Below are 18,169 nucleotides of genomic sequence, written 5' to 3'. Positions count from 1 at the left end.
TTCTTTTTCATTTTAAAGCAAAATATCAAAAAAGGCAGAAAACTCGCTGTTAAAATAATCGATTTTGGCTTCAGAATCAGTTAAATCTTGAATAATATATATTTATGCCGCACTAGATGTTTTCTTCATTCTCTGGAGATGTGAGAACTGGAGAAACATCAGGCTTTATGTACATATGAGGGGAATAACACTTTTACGCAACCATTCAGCTACTCAGTAATAAATGAAACATCAATTTTGCTGTCAACAATACATTCCTTTTGTGTCGACATTCTGCAGCGTCACAGTTTGTCAGAGTGACCTGACCGCATTCAGTTCAGAGTGAGAGGTCATGTCTTCAGGCTAACTGGGTCTATTTTAGGCATTAGAAGAAAACAAGTGAATTTCCACTTTTTTAACCCAACCTTAAAGACGTGAATGAAAATCAAAAATCCCTATTTGAACATTTCTTTGTCAGATAAATCATTTGGTTCTGAGGTTTTAACATGGAGGCTCAGTCTGGACTTCTTAGGAAATGCAAAGCTTTTACCAATGGGCATCTAAAATATAACTATATTAGAATAGAATGGAATAGAATAGAATAGAATAGAATAGAATAGAATAGAATAGAATAGAACTTTATAGATCTCGGCTCTTATTAACAGTTTATAGTATATACAGTGCATCCAGATATATACAGTGGATGGTAAAAAATAAAGGAAAGATTTAAGGTGACTTATATATACATACATATATATATATATATATATATATATATATATATATATATATATAAATATATATATACGTATATCTATATATATATATATATATATATATATATATATACGTATACATATATATATATATATATATATATATATATATATATATATATATATATATATATATATATATATATATATATATATATATATATATATATATATATATATATACGTATATATAGTATCTTATGTACAGTAAAATGGTGGCAGGTAAAGTGCGGTTTCTGGTTTGTTAAACTTGGTCAAACTTTTCAAACTTTTATTATATTAAAACTAGAATCAAACAAAATATACAGTACATTAAAAAAATATATTTTTGTTTTTAACCCAAATATATTTCTTCTGTTTATGGTTTTCTGATAAATTATCAGAATCCCTTCATTAATAAAAAAAAATTTTTTCCTCTTCAAATGTTAGTTTTGTAAATTAAAGGAAAAGGCCGCTCAAAAAATCTCTGCAGTTTTTAAATAAAAGAGATTTACCTCAAAGCATAATAAGCTATTTTTATATCAACAAGCGGTTTATCTGCTATTAATGGATGATAAAGTTCCTGCTCATCATCACAGTTAGATTTAAGGTCAGACCTTTCCAGGGCTGCTCTAAAATAGTTATATTTTTCTTTTTAACTTTAGTTTGAGCATAAGGTCATGAATTAATGGTTTAGGAACAGAATCCAAACAGAATATGTTGTCCAGGTCTTGGAGCAGCAAACTTGACCCAGATGATTTTACCACCCAGCTATACTAAAATACAGGAATGTCTATGACAGGTTAGGATACACACCTTTCAAATAGTTGTACCTTGTCTTTATCAGTTCACCAAATATTTTTACAAGAGCCTGGCTGTACGTCACGGGTCCACCTCATCGGCTGCTGGCGAAGTTAGTGAGCCGCTCATCCTGGTGGGTGCGGCCATCATGTCTGCCCTTCTTATGTCCCAGTGATCTGGGCTGCCATTTAGATATCTGAGGCTCTGGCCTTTTTTTAAAACACCCTGGACCCTGTAGGGTGAATCTGGGGCCGCCCACACCTGCTATTAAGCTCATTTCCCTTCTGAAGAAGCTTTGTGAATTCTTTATACAGGAGTATACATACCACAGGAGTTTGGTTCCAGGCATTTAAAGATGCACACTAATACTAAACAGAATTCTAGGAGTTACTGTATTTCTTCTGCGTTGTCGTTTTTTGCTGTTATGTTTCAATTTTGTTCTTTTTATGCACTCTTTCCTGTGTCTTTCTCTCTCTCCTTGGTTCTTATATCCTCTTTTTTCTCACTTCCCTTTCTGTTTCCATGTCTGTTGTATATGAATGTACTCCCTAAATCACTTTCAATTAAGTTCATATAGGAACCTCAGGGAAACCTAATGGCAACATAATAGTGTGCTTGTGAAAGCAAAGCTGTTGGGTTAACATCTAGCTCTGTTTACAATGTATGGTTAATACAACTATTCCTTATTTGTGCACATTAAATATGTTTTGATACAAATCCTTTCACTAAAATGCCATCAAAATGCTTCAGTGTCCTCCACAATGATCAGTTAATTTGCTGCACATGTTCAGAAAGATCCAAACAGACAAAACAAAACAAACGATGCAAAGAGCAGTGTTGCCAACTTAGCACTCATTGCTATATTTAGTGACTTTTCAGTCCCTCCAGCACTTTTATTTAAAAAAGGGCCCAGTGCCGAATTTAGTGACGTTTTTCTGCTACTGGAGACTTTGGAGACAACATCTAAAAGCAGCGAACTCTGCTCTCCAGAGCAAGTAGATTGGTAACCCCGCCTCCTGCTCTCCTCTATCTTGTCTGCTGTCATGATTCATGCTATTATTTCATCCAAATAAAAAATGGAGAACAGATAAGCAGATCATGGCTTGTCTACAGTGAAAAGAAGGACTGGGTTATTTACTTTTGCCGTCGCCTTTTTGCAAACACAGGAAGGAGCATATAGACATAGAGAGGAAAACAACAAGAAAAGGGACAAGAAGACAGGGACAAAACATAGAGCAAATAATGGTTGTCTATTCTATTAAAATATCTGTATCTTTATAACCTTTTTAATGTGTCGTCCTCTCAATTTAGAGGGCCCCCTGCCTGTCTTTGCCTGGGGCCCCAAATTTCCTAAATTCGCCCCTGGCTTTTATGTCAGCATTTCATTTCACCTTGAAGCTCTATTACCAACATGTGTTCTAATCATGAATACAGACTTTAATTGAAGCAATGCTTTAGATGCTACTTTTGGTTAATGGGAACTTGATACTACTTCACTACACGACTGGAATATATTATCAGCTGCTTTTAAGAAGTATCGCCAGCGTTTCCTGGGTGCTCCAGTATAAGTTAATGGTGCTCATTGTTGTTTGTTGTGATATAAAAGGGTTAGACATCAGCTTTAATCTTCTCCTGACTGATAGATTCCATTGACGTGGTTTCTATTTCTTTCTTAAGATTCCTCAGATAAGAGCATGTTTTCCGTCCTGAAATATTTTAGCCTTTTCAGGTCGTCTGTCAGGTTCTGTTTGGGGTTTTTCTCTTTTTTTTCCATAAAGGCAGCAAAAATCAGATGTGTAGCAAGTTAAATCTAACTCAGCCTTTCAAAATACCTGTGGTTAATCACTGCTAATTCAAGCCTTTACATGAAACTGTGATTAAGATTTGTTTGTTGATGTTACATTTTGGTTTCATAAAAAAAGAAAGACAAAGAAGAAAATTGGTTACAGAAACCCAATATATATAGAGACGATTCATCCAGTGTTCTTACAGTATTTTTATTTTATAGCTTTATAAGAATATAAGTTTAGAAAAGTATCATGTTCTAAGGATAGTACAGGTTTTTATTTTGCTTCTTTCCTCTATTATATGTGTTTTCTACTTCCGTTTATGTGTTTGCAGCTCATTGATCAAAAATAAGGACTGAATAATGTTTTTAATCACAAAAAAAGTTCATATCTAGGCACAAAAAACATTCAAACTCAGACTATATTAAGTAAACAACTGTGAAAGCAAGTAAAATTGCTTCTTTTAGTGTCATGTATATGCAGTTCCTTCAGCAGTGTTTTTATTAAGAGGTTAGGAAGAAAAGCTGTGTTAACCTTTCCAAAACCTTTAAAGTGAGAACAGTTTGTACCTAATGTAATGTGTTTTCCTCCCCACCAGAGGGAGCCAGAGGGGTAAATGATCCACACGCTGCATCTGCAAATTTCAAAGAAGGTAAGATGACTCATTTGGTTTGAAAATGATCCAACAGATACGTTCCAGATCCTTCCATTTAACGCTCAGTTGTGTAAAATGGAATAATCTGTTGAATAAAAATTAACTGAAACATTTGTAGATAAAACGTAATAATTCATAGATTTATACGTTTTTTTATATTTAAATATTATTATTTTTTCATAAATAAAATTTTTTAGTACATCTATTTCATTCCATTATAAATCATGGTTGAATTTGCAAATGAATTTGGAATGGGGTTTTATTTGTTTTTTCTAAGAATTGATCTTTACATTGTTTTAGTTTTACCATAACACATAAAAAAGATAGTTTCGCTTTTATTTTGAGATGTCTTTTTTTCTGCGACTAACTGTAAGTAATCATAATTTAAATTAAACACTAAAGTATGTTGGTGGTGTGGATAAAAAAAAAACGTAAAATGAAAATAAAATGACCAAATATAACAAAATTTCCTGTAACTCTCATAAGTTTACTACGGCAGGTAATACGCATGCGCACACCACCCATTTAGAACATTTCTGATGTTTCGCGACATTTCTCCACAACTTGGGGAAAGTTTACGGTAATCACGTACGTTTACCGGTCAAACGGTCACACTTTCAAAATTAAATCTCACAAAATCCCCGTGATGACTCTTCGCATAATATTGTAACTCTTTTCAATTTCTTTCTATATGTTTTAATATTAATAAGTAGGAATACAATTATTATAAACACTAATTTCAATAATTGATGTCGGTAAAATCAGTAAATGTCTTTTATTTTTTAAAGCCTAACCGGAAATGCTTGTTATAGCTAAGCTTGCTTTACATACAACATTAATAGCGCCGTATAGCAGTTGTTGACAGAGCTTTTTGGAGTGGAGTGGAGCTTTACTTTAATCCAGCTGATTGTTAGCATTTAACGGCGATCCTTTTAAGAAATGTCCGCTTTAAATATCTGAAAGCAGTCAGGGTGAAACAGGGGGAGGCTGTTTGTGGAGGAGCGTTTCGGTGAGATTCACTGCTTGGCTTTATTGGTTACCTGAAACATGCTCTCAAAGTTATTTAAAAAGCGTCTTTAGAGAGTCAAAAATACACAGAGAACTTATTTTATTAGCCTAGTTTAATATAAGCTTTAAATTACTTATTAAACTGCATGCTAAGATATAATGTAGCTTACTAGCTGCCTCTGTTGTGGTAAAAAAAATAGCACCTTAGGTATCATTATCACCAGGTGTTTAACACTTTGCTTAAATTTCAATTTTATATTTTGTTTCTGCAGAAAATCGGCGTGTTAATCTCTTGTTCAGACATGAATTTGACAGGTTGCATCAGTCATGGCTCATCTGCCCAAGCATGTAATCTTTATGCTAACGATGATAACGGATAAAATGAACATAATATTGTGTTTTTATAATATTTTTAATTATCTTAACGTGAAGCTTGCTAGATTATGCTATTTTTATGTGTATCATTAGAGAAATGTGTCCAGGTCTGTGAGTTCTGAGCATCAGAAGGAAAGTTTTGGCTAACCTAAAGTAGCTCATCCACCATCATTATCAGGGCTGTCAGCTCTCACCCATTTGGTGTGAGACTCACACATCTCACTGTCCTCACATGTTCACAATTTTTCACTCTAAAAAATGACAGACAAAAAACTCAACTCTTATTTATCTAGAAAAATATCATACTGATAAAAATCCACTAATTTAGTGATCCATCATCCTTAACTGGAATATAGAGACTCTAAAAAATGCCTTTAGCTGACAGAGTGACCCATCTAGAGCAGCAATTATACCAAAATTTTAAAAACAATTATGTAAACATTTTTTATATATAAAAAAAAGGTCATTTTTCATTATACTTTATACTCTCCAAGTGGAAAAGATTTAGCTTCACCTGGTTTAATTTCATTATAAATATCTTTTTTTTTAAGGAACCTTTGCCTATCCAATTATTAATCGATTAATAATTGTTCGTTGAAGCCATCTACAGTCTCCTAGAAGGTCTGAATTGTTTAGCTTTTTTGTCAATTGTAAGAAATACTAATAAGATGAGTTAAGATTTTTTTTAATCCTCAGCCTTTTACCAAATATTCATACACAGAGTAGTTTGCACGGGATTTGATTGCACTGGTTCCTGTATAAGTGCCAGTAATCCAGTAATAGCTTATTAGTTTATTTTATTGTATATTATGTTTTTTTGTAATTGAGCTGCATAGAATAATTAATGAACAAGTTTTGAAATTCTTAGTTTACAGTATATTTAAGATGCAATTATTTTAGTAGGGCCCATACTGCTTTACTTTAATTCTATAAAAATCCCCAGAATATGAAAAATAATATATGTTTTTAAAACATTTTTACACATAACTACAGATAACTTATTGTTATTCAGTTACATTTACTGTTCTATCAACATTTACTGTCTTATTTTGCCACTTGTCACTCAGTTAAATCCTCTAAAAAAAGACAACCGATAGCTGCACCTATCCTCATAGCCTCTCAGTCAAACCCTGACAAGGTTTCCTATCCAAACTATTTCAAAATCTCACTCCAAGGTTTGATGAAAAGTTGGCAGCCCTGCTTTAACTATTAGCTTGATTAATTGGTTTAGATTTGAGCCTGGAGCTTGTGTGTGCTGGTGCGTTTTTAGCCAGTTTACCAAATCAAGAAAAAGTTATAACCATGAGTTCAAATGTTGTTTTATGTCCATGTTATGTTCTTCACAGCCATGGAGTAATGACTGATTTGACAGTTACACAGCAGACAGTCATTGACGCCTCCTATGAGGAGCCAGAAGCCACAAAAGGTCATTCCTAAAGAAGCATAGATGACTTATAGAAAGTTAAGTGGAAGGAAAAAGTGTGGATTTTAGAGATTTACAATAGCTTTATTCACAACACAAATAATCGGCCTGATCAGATTGAAAATGTTTAATGTAAACATGTCAGAATGAAGATACTAATCTGAAAGAAATTTCATTTTGAAAGAGAGAGGTGGTTTTTGCCGATCGACATTCCAATTGGCGTCCATGTAAACACTTATTTGGATATTTGGAGTAAAATAATCTCCAATGAAAGGAGATTGGTGGAGAAGGTGGCACAAAATGTAATGTATGGATAAACATGCCCTGCAGCATGTTGCAAACAAGTTTTAGCATTACTACTGAGCAACACTAAAACAAAAAGTATGATACAAGATGTGACAAAATGACCATAATGAAAAAAAAAAAACACTACATCAACAGACACGACTGAAGAACTGAAGAAAAAGAAATGTGACGGGCAGGCACGAAGAGTAACTAAAGCTGACGATGAGCGGACAAGTACGGGTTTGTTTACAAATCTGCCACTTTCTTCTTCTTCTTCTACTAAAGCATTTCCAAAAAAACCAGACAGTTCTACTCCTGCTCAAATGATCTGTTTAGTCTTGGTACATGTATACACACGCCATGATCGGATCATTTCATTTCATGTCAGTGTAAACAGAGGTTTTGAACTTCCGATCAACGAAGATTTAGATCGAATCGGAGAACTGTAAGTAAACAGAGCTAGGTTGTGGAGTCGAGTTGAAGGCTGTGCTGCACCTTTTCTATTGTCTTTATGAAGTAAAGAATCTTTCTTGGGACTCAAATTGTTCCAACGTCTTTTCTTTCAGATTAAAGAAAATAATGGCACTTTAATCTAGATGATGGTACGGAAGAGGATTAGGGCCACCGAAAAAAAAGTTAACTGATTTTTAAATTTTATTTCAGTTCAATATGGGAAAAAAGTCAGAATTCTGATTTTTTTTTCTCAGAATTCTGACAGATAACAAACATGTTAGCATCAAGCCATAGCCATGTCTGTTTTAGAGACTAGCTCTTTTGTTTTAATGACCTTCTGCTCCTCCATTAATGAAGGGACCCCTCGGGCACGTTAAAAGTTGCCTAATTCCGTCATTTTCCACCAATGTGTCACTGGCCACCTAAAACAACTCACATCTTTGTCAGTGAAGCTGAGTGCTCCACATCTCTTCCTTCATGGTGCCCATCTACAATAAGATCTAAAATTCTGAGATTAAAGTCAGAATTCTGAGAAAAAATTCAGAATTCTGAGAAAAAGGTCAGAATTCTGACTTTTTTCTCAGAATTCTGACAGATAACAAACATGTTAGCATCAAGCCATAGCCATGTCTGTTTTAGAGACTAGCTCTTTTGTTTTAATGACCTTCTGCTCCTCCATTAATGAAGGGACCCCTCGGGCACGTTAAAAGTTGCCTAATTCCGTCATTTTCCACCAATGTGTCACTGGCCACCTAAAACAACTCACATCTTTGTCAGTGAAGCTGAGTGCTCCACATCTCTTCCTTCATGGTGCCCATCTACATTAAGATCCAAAATTCTGAGATTAAAGTCAGAATTCTGAGAAAAAATTCAGAATTCTGAGAAAAAGGTCAGAATTCTGAGATGAAGGTCAGAATTCTGAGATGAAAGTCAGAATTCTGAGATTAAAGTCAGAATTCTGAGATTGAAGTCAGAATTCTGACTTTTTTCCCATGTTAAACTGAAATAAAATTTAAAAATCAGTTACATTTTTTTTTTCCCAGTGGCCCTAATCCTCTTCCGTATGATGGAGAATTGAGGTACAAATATTTAGCTTTTTTTAAAGGTCCAGTGTGAAGTTTTCTCAGTCAGTGATGATTGGGGGAACCGTGGCATCTAGTATAAAATCAACTCCATTCTTACCATGACATTGTAAAGCATTTAACTTTTTCCAACATGAATTAGTACCCTGCGTTTGGCTAAAAGTATGCTGCTGAACTCAGGTCATAGTCATTCCAAAAAAGTTAAAAACAATCCACTGGACTGTGTTTCCAAGTTTGAAGACGTTTCGCTTCCTGTCTAGTAAGCTTTTTCATTTCAAAGTAACAAAAGAAGGATAACAAAAGGCAAACGACCCCCCGTTTCATGGGGTGGATCCATTCGTCCGTTTCAATTTGCATGTTTTCTAAACAAAAACAAGGCTTTGTTGGGCTACTATATAAAACCTTGAACTCAACGCTGTTCCAGACTTTTTTAATTGAAAAAGCTTCCTGATGGGGAGCGAAATGACTTCAAATGTGAAAACAAAGTCCAGTGGATTGTTTTTTAGCTTTTTTGGAAGAACTTATTGCTAAAAGTACAAACACCTGCTTTAATCATCAGACATATACTGATTAACGAATGCACTTGAGCTTAAGCTCTTAGGGAATCTATAGTTTTTAGAGGAAGAGAGACACCAGATTTAACACTGAAGGCTAAAGCATTGAATGCCGACGCTTTGCTGCACTAATGCATTCATTAATGCAGAATAAGCACAGACCATGCATCTAATGTAACTATATAGAGCACAAAAAGGAGTATGTTGTTTTTCTGTGTGAGCTTTAAAAACTAATGTCTGGATTTGACCCTTAGTTATGAAGGAAAGGCTACTTTTTTAGGAGATGAGCAGTAAAGTCTGCATTTATTAATGTTCTCTGTGAGGTTACAATAACCAGCGTTGTTTTCCACAGAGCCAAGTGTATCCCGAGGTGAGAGACACCATGCTGTGTTGGGGAAATGCTTCCTATGGACAGCTGGGACTGGGCGGGATCGACGAAGAGATCGTGGTTGTCCCGCGAAAGTGTGAGTTCTTTCACGGTAAGCGGGTGAACGGCGTGGGGTGCGGCCGCAGACACACGGCTTTCCTGCTGGACGATGGCACCGTTTACACTTGTGGCTGTAACGACTTGGGGCAACTGGGACACGAGAAGTCCAGAAAGAAACCAGGTTGGTGATACTTCGGGTTCTGTCTGGTTCCATCGTCCCGTACCGTCGACCCTAACAGACTTTTAACCTTGTCATCTATTAGAGCAGGTAGGGGCCTTAGATGCTCAGATCATCGTGGCTTTGTCCTGCGGAGAGTCCCACACGCTCGCCTTAAACGACAAAGGGCAGGTTTTCTCCTGGGGGCTCGGTTCAGACGGACAACTGGGCTTGAATAACTTTGAAGAATGTATCAGAGTCCCGAGGTAATTCAGTCACTTCTATGTTATATTTACCAATGACTGCAGTAGGAAGCATTAAAGCTTTTTCACATTTTGTCCCTTTATAATCACAAATGAGGTTAATCAATATTTCATGTGGCAAACCAACACTGATTAGAAATAATTATCACCTCAGTTTCTTAAATTTCTTGATTCATTTTCAAAAATTGTATTCAGCCACTGGTCAAAGAGGCCATTTAATGGAATACAGCCCAGATAAGGGGTCTAGAAGGACAACTAGCAGCTCTGATCAACCGGAAAACGACATCCCTGTGCTGAAACATGGTGGTGGCAGCATCATGCTTTAGGATCGTCTTTATCTATGTATGTAGTGTATATATCAGGGGTCGGCAACCTGCGGCTCTTTAGCCTCCCCCTTGTGGCTCCCTGGAGCTTTTTCAAAAATTTATGAAAATCGATTTATTTATTTTTTTTAATGTGGTGTGCAGGTTGCAAACAAAAATTAATGTTTTCCAATGCTTTAAACATTTATGTTATAAATAAATAATAAACAATAATTTGCATCAAAGCCATAGAGATCAGTGATCATAACTTGGAACCAGCGCTGCGCGGTGCCAGGCAAACAAAGCCACAGGAGTGTCTCAGAATATGAATCCCAAAGGGGAAAAAAGGAAGATAGCTGATGAGAAAAGAGGATTCAAATAGGCCGACTCATTTGCTTTCATCATCAATGCTGAACGATTGCCTGCATTTTCGCTTTGTAATGAGAGGGTGTCAAACAATAAAAAGAAAAATTTGGAAAGGCATTTCCAGGGAAGGCTAAATCTGCAGCCCACCACCAAGCTGGGAGGGAGAGAAAAAGTGCGTTTGCAGGATAAATTAGAGGAGCGCAAAGATAGATTTAAGAAGTGGATTACATCTCCAAACTTCACTACTGCTGCTAGTTTTGTTGCAAGGATGGAAAACCGTCCACAGATCAAACAGGCAGCGCTTTGATACAGGTATCTGAACTTTCTTCCATTTTTTCCCCAAATCCTAAAAATATTAATCAGACGATGGTGGAACGATGGTGACGGAGGATGTGGGATTTCAGGGTTAGAGAGCTCTGCTCTGATGGGTGTCAGTTCCTGCTTGGTTCCTCATGACTCAATAAACTCCTCCCAACAGAAACACGTCCACCATAGAAAGATTTCTTTATTGTGTTTCTATTATTTCATAATTGCAAGAAAACTTAAACTGCAGTGAAGATGGTGAAGTGGCACTCGGTGAAGCGGTGCGAGATGGGAGCGTTCACTGTTCCTCCATCACCTGCTTATTATACAGGTGCTGGTCATAAAATTAGAATATCATGAAAAAGTAGATTGATTTCAGTAATTCCATTTAAAAAGTGAAACTTGTATATTATATTCATACATTACATACAAACTCATATATTTCAGATGTTTATTTTGTTTAATTTTGATGATTACAAATGACAACAAATGAAAATCTCAAATTCATCATATCAGAAAATTAGAATATTACTGAAGACCAATAAAAACAAAGGATTTATAGAAATGTTGGCCAACTGAAAAGTATGAACATGAAAAGTATGAGCATGTACAGCACTCAGTATTTAGTTGGGCCTCCTTTGGCCTGTATTACTGCAGCAATGCGGCGTGGCATGGAGTCGATCAGTCTGTGGCACTGCTCAGGTGTTATGATAGCCCAGGTTGCTCTAATAGTGGCTTTTAGCTCTTCTGAATTGTTGGGTCTGGTGTATTGCATCTTCTTCTTCACAATACCCCATAGATTTTCTATGGGGTTAAGGTCAGGAGAGTTTGCTGGCCAATTAAGAACAGGGATACCATGGTCCTTCAACCAGGTACTGGTAGCTTTGGCACTGTGTGCAGGTGCCAAGTCCTGTTGGAAAATGAAATCTGCATCTCCAAAAAGTTGGTCAGCTGCAGGAAGCATGAAGTGCTCTAAAACTTCCTGGTATGTGGCTGCGTTGACCCTGGACCTCAGAAAACACAATGGACCAACACCAGCAGATGACATGGCACCCCAAACCATCACTGACTGTGGAAACTTTACACTGGACTTCAAGCAACGTGGATGAAGTGCCTCTCTTCTTTTCCTCCAGACTCTGGGACCTTGATTTCCAAAGGAAATGCAAAATTTACTTTCATCAGACAACATGACTTTGGACCACTCACCAGCAGTCCAGTCCTGTTTCTCTTTAGCACAGGCAAGACGCTTCTGACGCTGTCTGTGGTTCAAGAGTGGCTTGACACAAGGAATGCGACAGCAGAAACCCATGTCTTTCATACGTCTGTGTGTGGTGGTTCTTGAAGCACTCACTCCAGCTGCAGTCCACTCTTTGTGAATCTCCCCCACATTTTTGAATGGGTTTTGTTTCACAATCCTCTCCAGGGTGCGGTTATCTCTCTTGCTTGTACACTTTTTTCGACCACATCTTTTCCTTCCCTTCGCCTCTCTATTAATGTGCTTGGACACTGAGCTCTGTGAACAGCCAGCCTCTTTAGCGATGACCTTTTGTGTCTTGCCCTCCTTGTGCAAGGTGTCGATGGTCGTCTTTTGGACAACTGTCAAGTCAGCAGTCTTCCCCATGATTGTGTAGCCTATAGAACTAGACTGAAAGACCATTTAAAGGCTTTTGCAGGTGGTTTGAGTTAATTAGCTGATTAGAGTGTGGCACCAGGGGCCATCAATTTTGAACCTTTTCACAATATTCTAATTTTCTGATATGATGAATTTGAGATTTTCATTTGTTGTCATTTGTAATCATCAAAATTAAACAAAATAAACATCTGAAATATATGAGTTTGTATGTAATGTATGAATATAATATACAAGTTTCACTTTTTAAATGGAATTACTGAAATCAATCTACTTTTTCATGATATTCTAATTTTATGACCAGCACCTGTATATTTAAGCCCATATAGTCCTTTTCTATAGTGATAATACACTTACAGCCCGTGTTGCTATACGAGGCTTTTACATTTTTGCGGCTCCAGACAGATTTTTAATTTTTTTTGGTCCAATATGGCTCTTTGAGCAGTTTGGGTTGCCGACTACTGGTATACATGTATATATATGGATTCATGTTTAGACGAATGAGGCTAAAATCCAGAACCAAAACCTGTCAGAAGCTGGCATAGAGTTTCACCTTCCAGCAGGGCATCCAGCCAGAGCTGCATTATAATGGTTCAAACCAAAGCATAGTCAAGCTCCATGAGTGTCCAAGTCAAAGTCCAGTCCTAAATCAATTGTAGAACCCGTCTAAATATAAATAAATATTTTTTACAGACATTTGTACTGCGCCTGAGCTATTTTACCATAACATACCATTTATTTGTAAAGCACTTGCAACACCCAACAGGACCAAAGTGCTTTACACAATCAAAAGATACAAATAGTCAATCATAAAACAATAAATAAAGTGGCATATAAAAGTAGTTCTAAAGCAGTAAATAAAGCAGTACTAAAATAATAAAAGAAACGCAGTAAGACAAAGTTAACATCTCAGACTGTGTTAAAAGCCAAGGAAAAGAAATGGGTCTTCAGAAGAGATTTAAAATCAGAAAGTGAAGAGGTCTGTGAAGGTCATTCCACAGCTTGGGAGCTGCGACAGAAAAAGCACGCTCTCTTCTGAGCTTGTGTTTTGTCTTTGGCACCCTCACTAACAACTGGTCAGCTGACCTAAGGGAAAACGAGGGTGTGTAGGGATGTAGTTGCACAGGTAGGGCAGGACAAGGCCATTTAGAAACGTCAAAGCAAATGAAATGATTTTAAAATGAATCCTATAATTTACAGGCAGCCAGTGTAAAGAGGCTTAAATACTGGAAATATTATCATATTTATCTTTACCTGTTAAGAGATGGGCAGCCGCGTTCTGCACCCTTTGAAGCTGGGAAATGCATGAATTACTGATAACCTTATAAGGTGCATTAGAGGAATCCAGAGGAGTGTTTACAAAGGCATGGATTACCATTTCAAAATACTGACCTGAAAGAAAAGGTCTAACCTTTGGTAGCTGCCTCAAGTGGAATAAGCTGGATTTTACAGCAGCTCTAAATGTGAGATTCAGACCAGCATCTGTTCCAACCTCTAACTTGGTAATAATAGGCCTGACATACTGAGCCTGAGATCCAGTATCTGTCAGGGAGTTTTCACTGGAACTGCTAAAAATCTCCAACTCTGTTTTTTTTTTTTTTTTTTTTCATTTAGTTTTAAGAAATCTACGGCCATCAAATCTTTCAAGTCTTAAAAGCAGAGACTGAGGAGAAGTGGAGCTGGTTTTCTTCAGTAGGACTTACATTTGTGTGTCATCTGTTGAGCATTGAAAAGAAATCCCATATTTCCTGTTTTGCAACGAATAAAAAGGAGGAAACGTGTTGCTCTACAGTTGGAAACCTTGAGGACTGAATACAAATGTGTTTTGCACCCAAGCCCAGAACACACGCACTACGAAGAAGTATGAGGGCCAGGATAGAGATTTTTATTTTTATTTTTTTAAATTTCAAGAATAAAATTGTGATATTATGAGAATGAAGTCATCAAACAACAACCCGTTTCAGAAAGAAAGCTTGGAGCTCCGCCCACAGATGACGGCCGACCAGCTCCACCAATCAGCAACCTGAGTCCACTTTGACATCATGACCAGTTTGATGCTGCTGCTAAAAGATTTCCTGATTTATCAAACCGATGCTAAAGTATAACTTCACATGATGCTCCACATTCCTCATTTTAGGGAAGGAGTTGTCATAAAATAGAACTTGTTTCTCTTAACATTACAAATTTATTCTCGTAATTTTCTGACTTTATTTTCATAATTTTCTGACTTTATTCTCGTAATTTTACGACTTAATTCTCATAATTTTCTGACTTAATTCTCATAATTTTCTGACTTTATTCTCATAAGGTTACGACTTTATTCTCGTAAGGTTACAACTTTATTCTCGTAAGGTTACGACTTTATTCTCGTAATTTTATGACTTTATTCTCGTAAGGTTACTACTTTATTCTCGTAATTTTACTACTTTATTTTCGTAATTTTACGACTTTAATTCTTGCAATGTTACGACTTTTTTCTTGTAATTTTACGACTTTATTCTCGTAATGTTACGACTTTATTCTTGTAATTTTACGACTATTCTCGTAATTTTATGACTTTATTCTCGTAATTTTATGACTTTATTTTCGTAAGGTTACGACTTTATTCTCGTAATTTTACGACTTTATTCTTGTAATTTTATGATTTTATTCTCGTAATTTTACGATTTTATTCTCATAATTTTACGATTTTATTCTCATAATTTTACTACTTTATTCTCGTAATTTTACTACTTTATTCTCATAATTTTACTACTTTATTCTCATAATTTTACAACTTTATTCTCGTAATTTTACTACTTTATTCTCGTAATTTTACTACTTTATTCTCGTAATTTTACTACTTTATTCTCGTAATTTTACTACTTTATTCTCGTAATTTTACAACTTTATTCTCGTAATTTTACTACTTTATTCTCATAATTTTACTTTATTCTCATAATTTTACAACTTTATTCTCATAATTTTAATACTTTATTCTCGTAATTTTAATACTTTATTCTCGTAATTTTACTACTTTATTCTCGTAATTTTACTACTTTATTCTCGTAATTTTACAACTTTATTCTCGTAATTTTATAACTTTATTCTCATAATTTTACAACTTTATTCTCATAATTTAACAACTTTATTCTCATAATTTTAATACTTTATTCTCGTAATTTTAATACTTTATTCTCGTAATTTTACTACTTTATTCTCGTAATTTTACAACTTTATTCTCGTAATTTTATAACTTTATTCTCATAATTTTACTACTTTATTCTTATAATTTTACTACTTTATTCTCATAATGGTGTGACTTTTTTCTCAAAATAGAAAACAAAAATCTCTAGCCTGGCCCTAATACTCTGTCGTACTGCACAGACTCAGACTCTGGGGCTTTGCTTTATAGCTTGCTGTTTTTTTTTTGTTTTTTTTTATTTAATAACTTCTCACATTCTATCCAAGTCAAAAGTGGAAAATAATTGTTATTTTTGTATAGCAGAATAAACAGAAGTGAAAATAAATAAGCACAGATCTGTTCCCCCTGCCTAGGCGGAGCTTCACTATACGTAGTCAGTGTGACATGGGGGGAAAAAAAATCGGATCGAATAATAACAATTCGTATTTTAAAAACCATATTTCATTTTCCTCCAACAGTGTGTTGGTTTGTCACATCAGTTCCCAGTCAAATACATCAAAGGTTGTGTTAGCAACAATTCAAAGTGTGAATAGAAAAGTTTATTTTAGTTTCTGCTTCTTTCTGTTGTATAAACTATTTTTATGTAGAATTCCTTTGTATTTATAAATGATGAATGTTTCTTGCTCATTTCAAACATGTCAGGAACATAAAGAGTCTGTCGGAGGTACAGATCGCCCAGGTAGCCTGTGGCTTCTGGCACTCCCTGGCTCTAGCAAGAGGTGAGGAAGATTTACTGACCGATGATGTTTGGAGATTTCTTCTACTCCCTCTGTTTCTGCTACAGACAGTCTATCATATGGGTTAACCTACAGGTGGGCAGATCTTCTCCTGGGGTCAGAACCGATCCGGTCAGCTGGGGCTTGGATTAGCGGGACAAAGCATTCCCACACCTCAGATGGTTCAGTCCCTGCAGGGCATTCCTTTCGCTCAGCTGTCAGCAGGTGGCGCTCACAGCTTCGCGCTCACGCTCTCTGGAGCCGTGTTTGGTTGGGGCTGCAACAAGTTCGGCCAGCTGGGTGTCAACGACACCAATGGTGGGTCACAGCAAAGCTTGAAACTGATTGGTGGTGTTTAGGACCCACGGCTTTAATTCTCAGGTGTCCTTCAACAGATCGCTGTTTCCCAACCCTCCTCAAGTCATTAAGATCACAGAGGGTGATCTATGTCTCCTGTGGAGAAGATCACACAGCCGTGCTCACCAAGGTGGGTCACATCTTTTTTCTCTGTTTGTACTGGGAAAAGGTCACTACAGTTAAGGAATGACTTTTAGTTTATTATTGTTGCCATATTTTCATTCTGCAGCCATTTGCCAAGCATGTCTGCTTCAGTGATCTATTTAAAGCTGAAAACTGGGACAGAATCTGGCCTTTTTAACACCAAGCTTCATTTTCCGAGGCATTCAGTTCACTGAGAAAAAAGCTGTTTAGGAATCTTTCTTTCTGAGTGAAAAATCATCAGTTTAGTGGATTCATTTTCTGTCCCTCCTTGTTCTACGTTTCCCTGGCTTCCTGTTTATGGTCTCATGTTTGGTGATATAAACATGCTTTGATGGTTGCAGGATAAATGATGTCTGCAGAGGACTCTGGCCGTATTCCAGCCTCCTGTGACCTGTGCCTCCTTATTAGGGGATACGTTTCAGGGTTCCTTAGGAAAGCATTAATTCCTTCTTGAATTCCAAAAAAAAAAAAAAAAAAATCCACTGGACTTTCTTTCAAAGTTTGAAGACATTTTGCATCCCATCCAGGATTGTTTTTTTTTTTTTTTTTTTTACTTTTTTGGGATGACTATGACCTAAATGGCTGAGAATCCTCACCAGCATATTCACTAGGGCTGTAAATAATAATCGTTTTGTATCGATCCAACAGCCAACGATCCGATGCATCGATATGTCTGCAAGAGAATCGATTTATGTTTTTTTTTTCCTCTGGTCTATTTTTATCCATTTGCTCCTGGGCGTAATTCTCCCTCCCGTGCTGCGATGGCGCTAAACCTATTTTGCCCTCCTACCTCGCTTCCTGGTTATACTCTTACAGCAGTGTGTCGCAGTGAGCTTGACACAGACATTTTTAAATTATGCCCAATATTGAAGCGTGGTCTGTGCTACACGCTGTGGGTCTAGATACGGCCGAGGCGGCGAGGAAGTGGGGGCAAGTTTAGTCCGACGACGGAGGAACATGAGGGCCAAAAAGGGCGGAGATCCAGGTGGAAAAAGGGTCCCAGCGTTCTCGCGCACCTCGCTCTTCTAGCGGGTCAAACTTCACGAGTTGTTTTCCGCAATTTCGGTCATTAAAACAAAACAAGCCGGCCTCTTGTCTGCGGCAGAGTTTGCGGTCAGCTACAATTTGGGAGAGGAGCAGCGGAGCGTCTGTGGAGGGGGCGG

At 36.6% G+C, this 18,169-nt stretch overlaps 1 protein-coding gene across 3 annotated transcripts in view; it reads left to right on the top strand.

The window, feature by feature from the left end:
• Positions 1 to 4,799: 4,799 nt before the first annotated feature.
• Positions 4,800 to 18,169, top strand: part of herc4 (HECT and RLD domain containing E3 ubiquitin protein ligase 4) — a 30,631-nt gene continuing 17,261 nt past the window's right edge. Inside the window, exons 1-7 of one of the 3 annotated variants that reach the window (XM_038281418.1) lie at positions 4,800 to 4,986; positions 7,225 to 7,302; positions 9,510 to 9,765; positions 9,848 to 10,007; positions 16,432 to 16,508; positions 16,602 to 16,823; positions 16,901 to 16,992. In XM_038281418.1, coding sequence (XP_038137346.1) covers positions 7,291 to 7,302; positions 9,510 to 9,765; positions 9,848 to 10,007; positions 16,432 to 16,508; positions 16,602 to 16,823; positions 16,901 to 16,992 — 819 coding nt within the window. In that variant the 5' untranslated portion in view covers positions 4,800 to 4,986; positions 7,225 to 7,290. Of the gene's footprint in view, positions 4,987 to 7,224; positions 7,309 to 9,509; positions 9,766 to 9,847; positions 10,008 to 16,431; positions 16,509 to 16,601; positions 16,824 to 16,900; positions 16,993 to 18,169 lie in introns of all 3 variants that reach the window. The other 2 variants (XM_038281416.1, XM_038281419.1) reach the window with 2 other exon arrangements.

This window comes from Cyprinodon tularosa, unplaced genomic scaffold (genome assembly GCF_016077235.1).
Source record: "Cyprinodon tularosa strain WSP-4 unplaced genomic scaffold, ASM1607723v1 ctg170, whole genome shotgun sequence".
NCBI lineage: Eukaryota > Metazoa > Chordata > Actinopteri > Cyprinodontiformes > Cyprinodontidae > Cyprinodon > Cyprinodon tularosa.
This window is presented reverse-complemented; position numbering and strand designations above follow the sequence as displayed.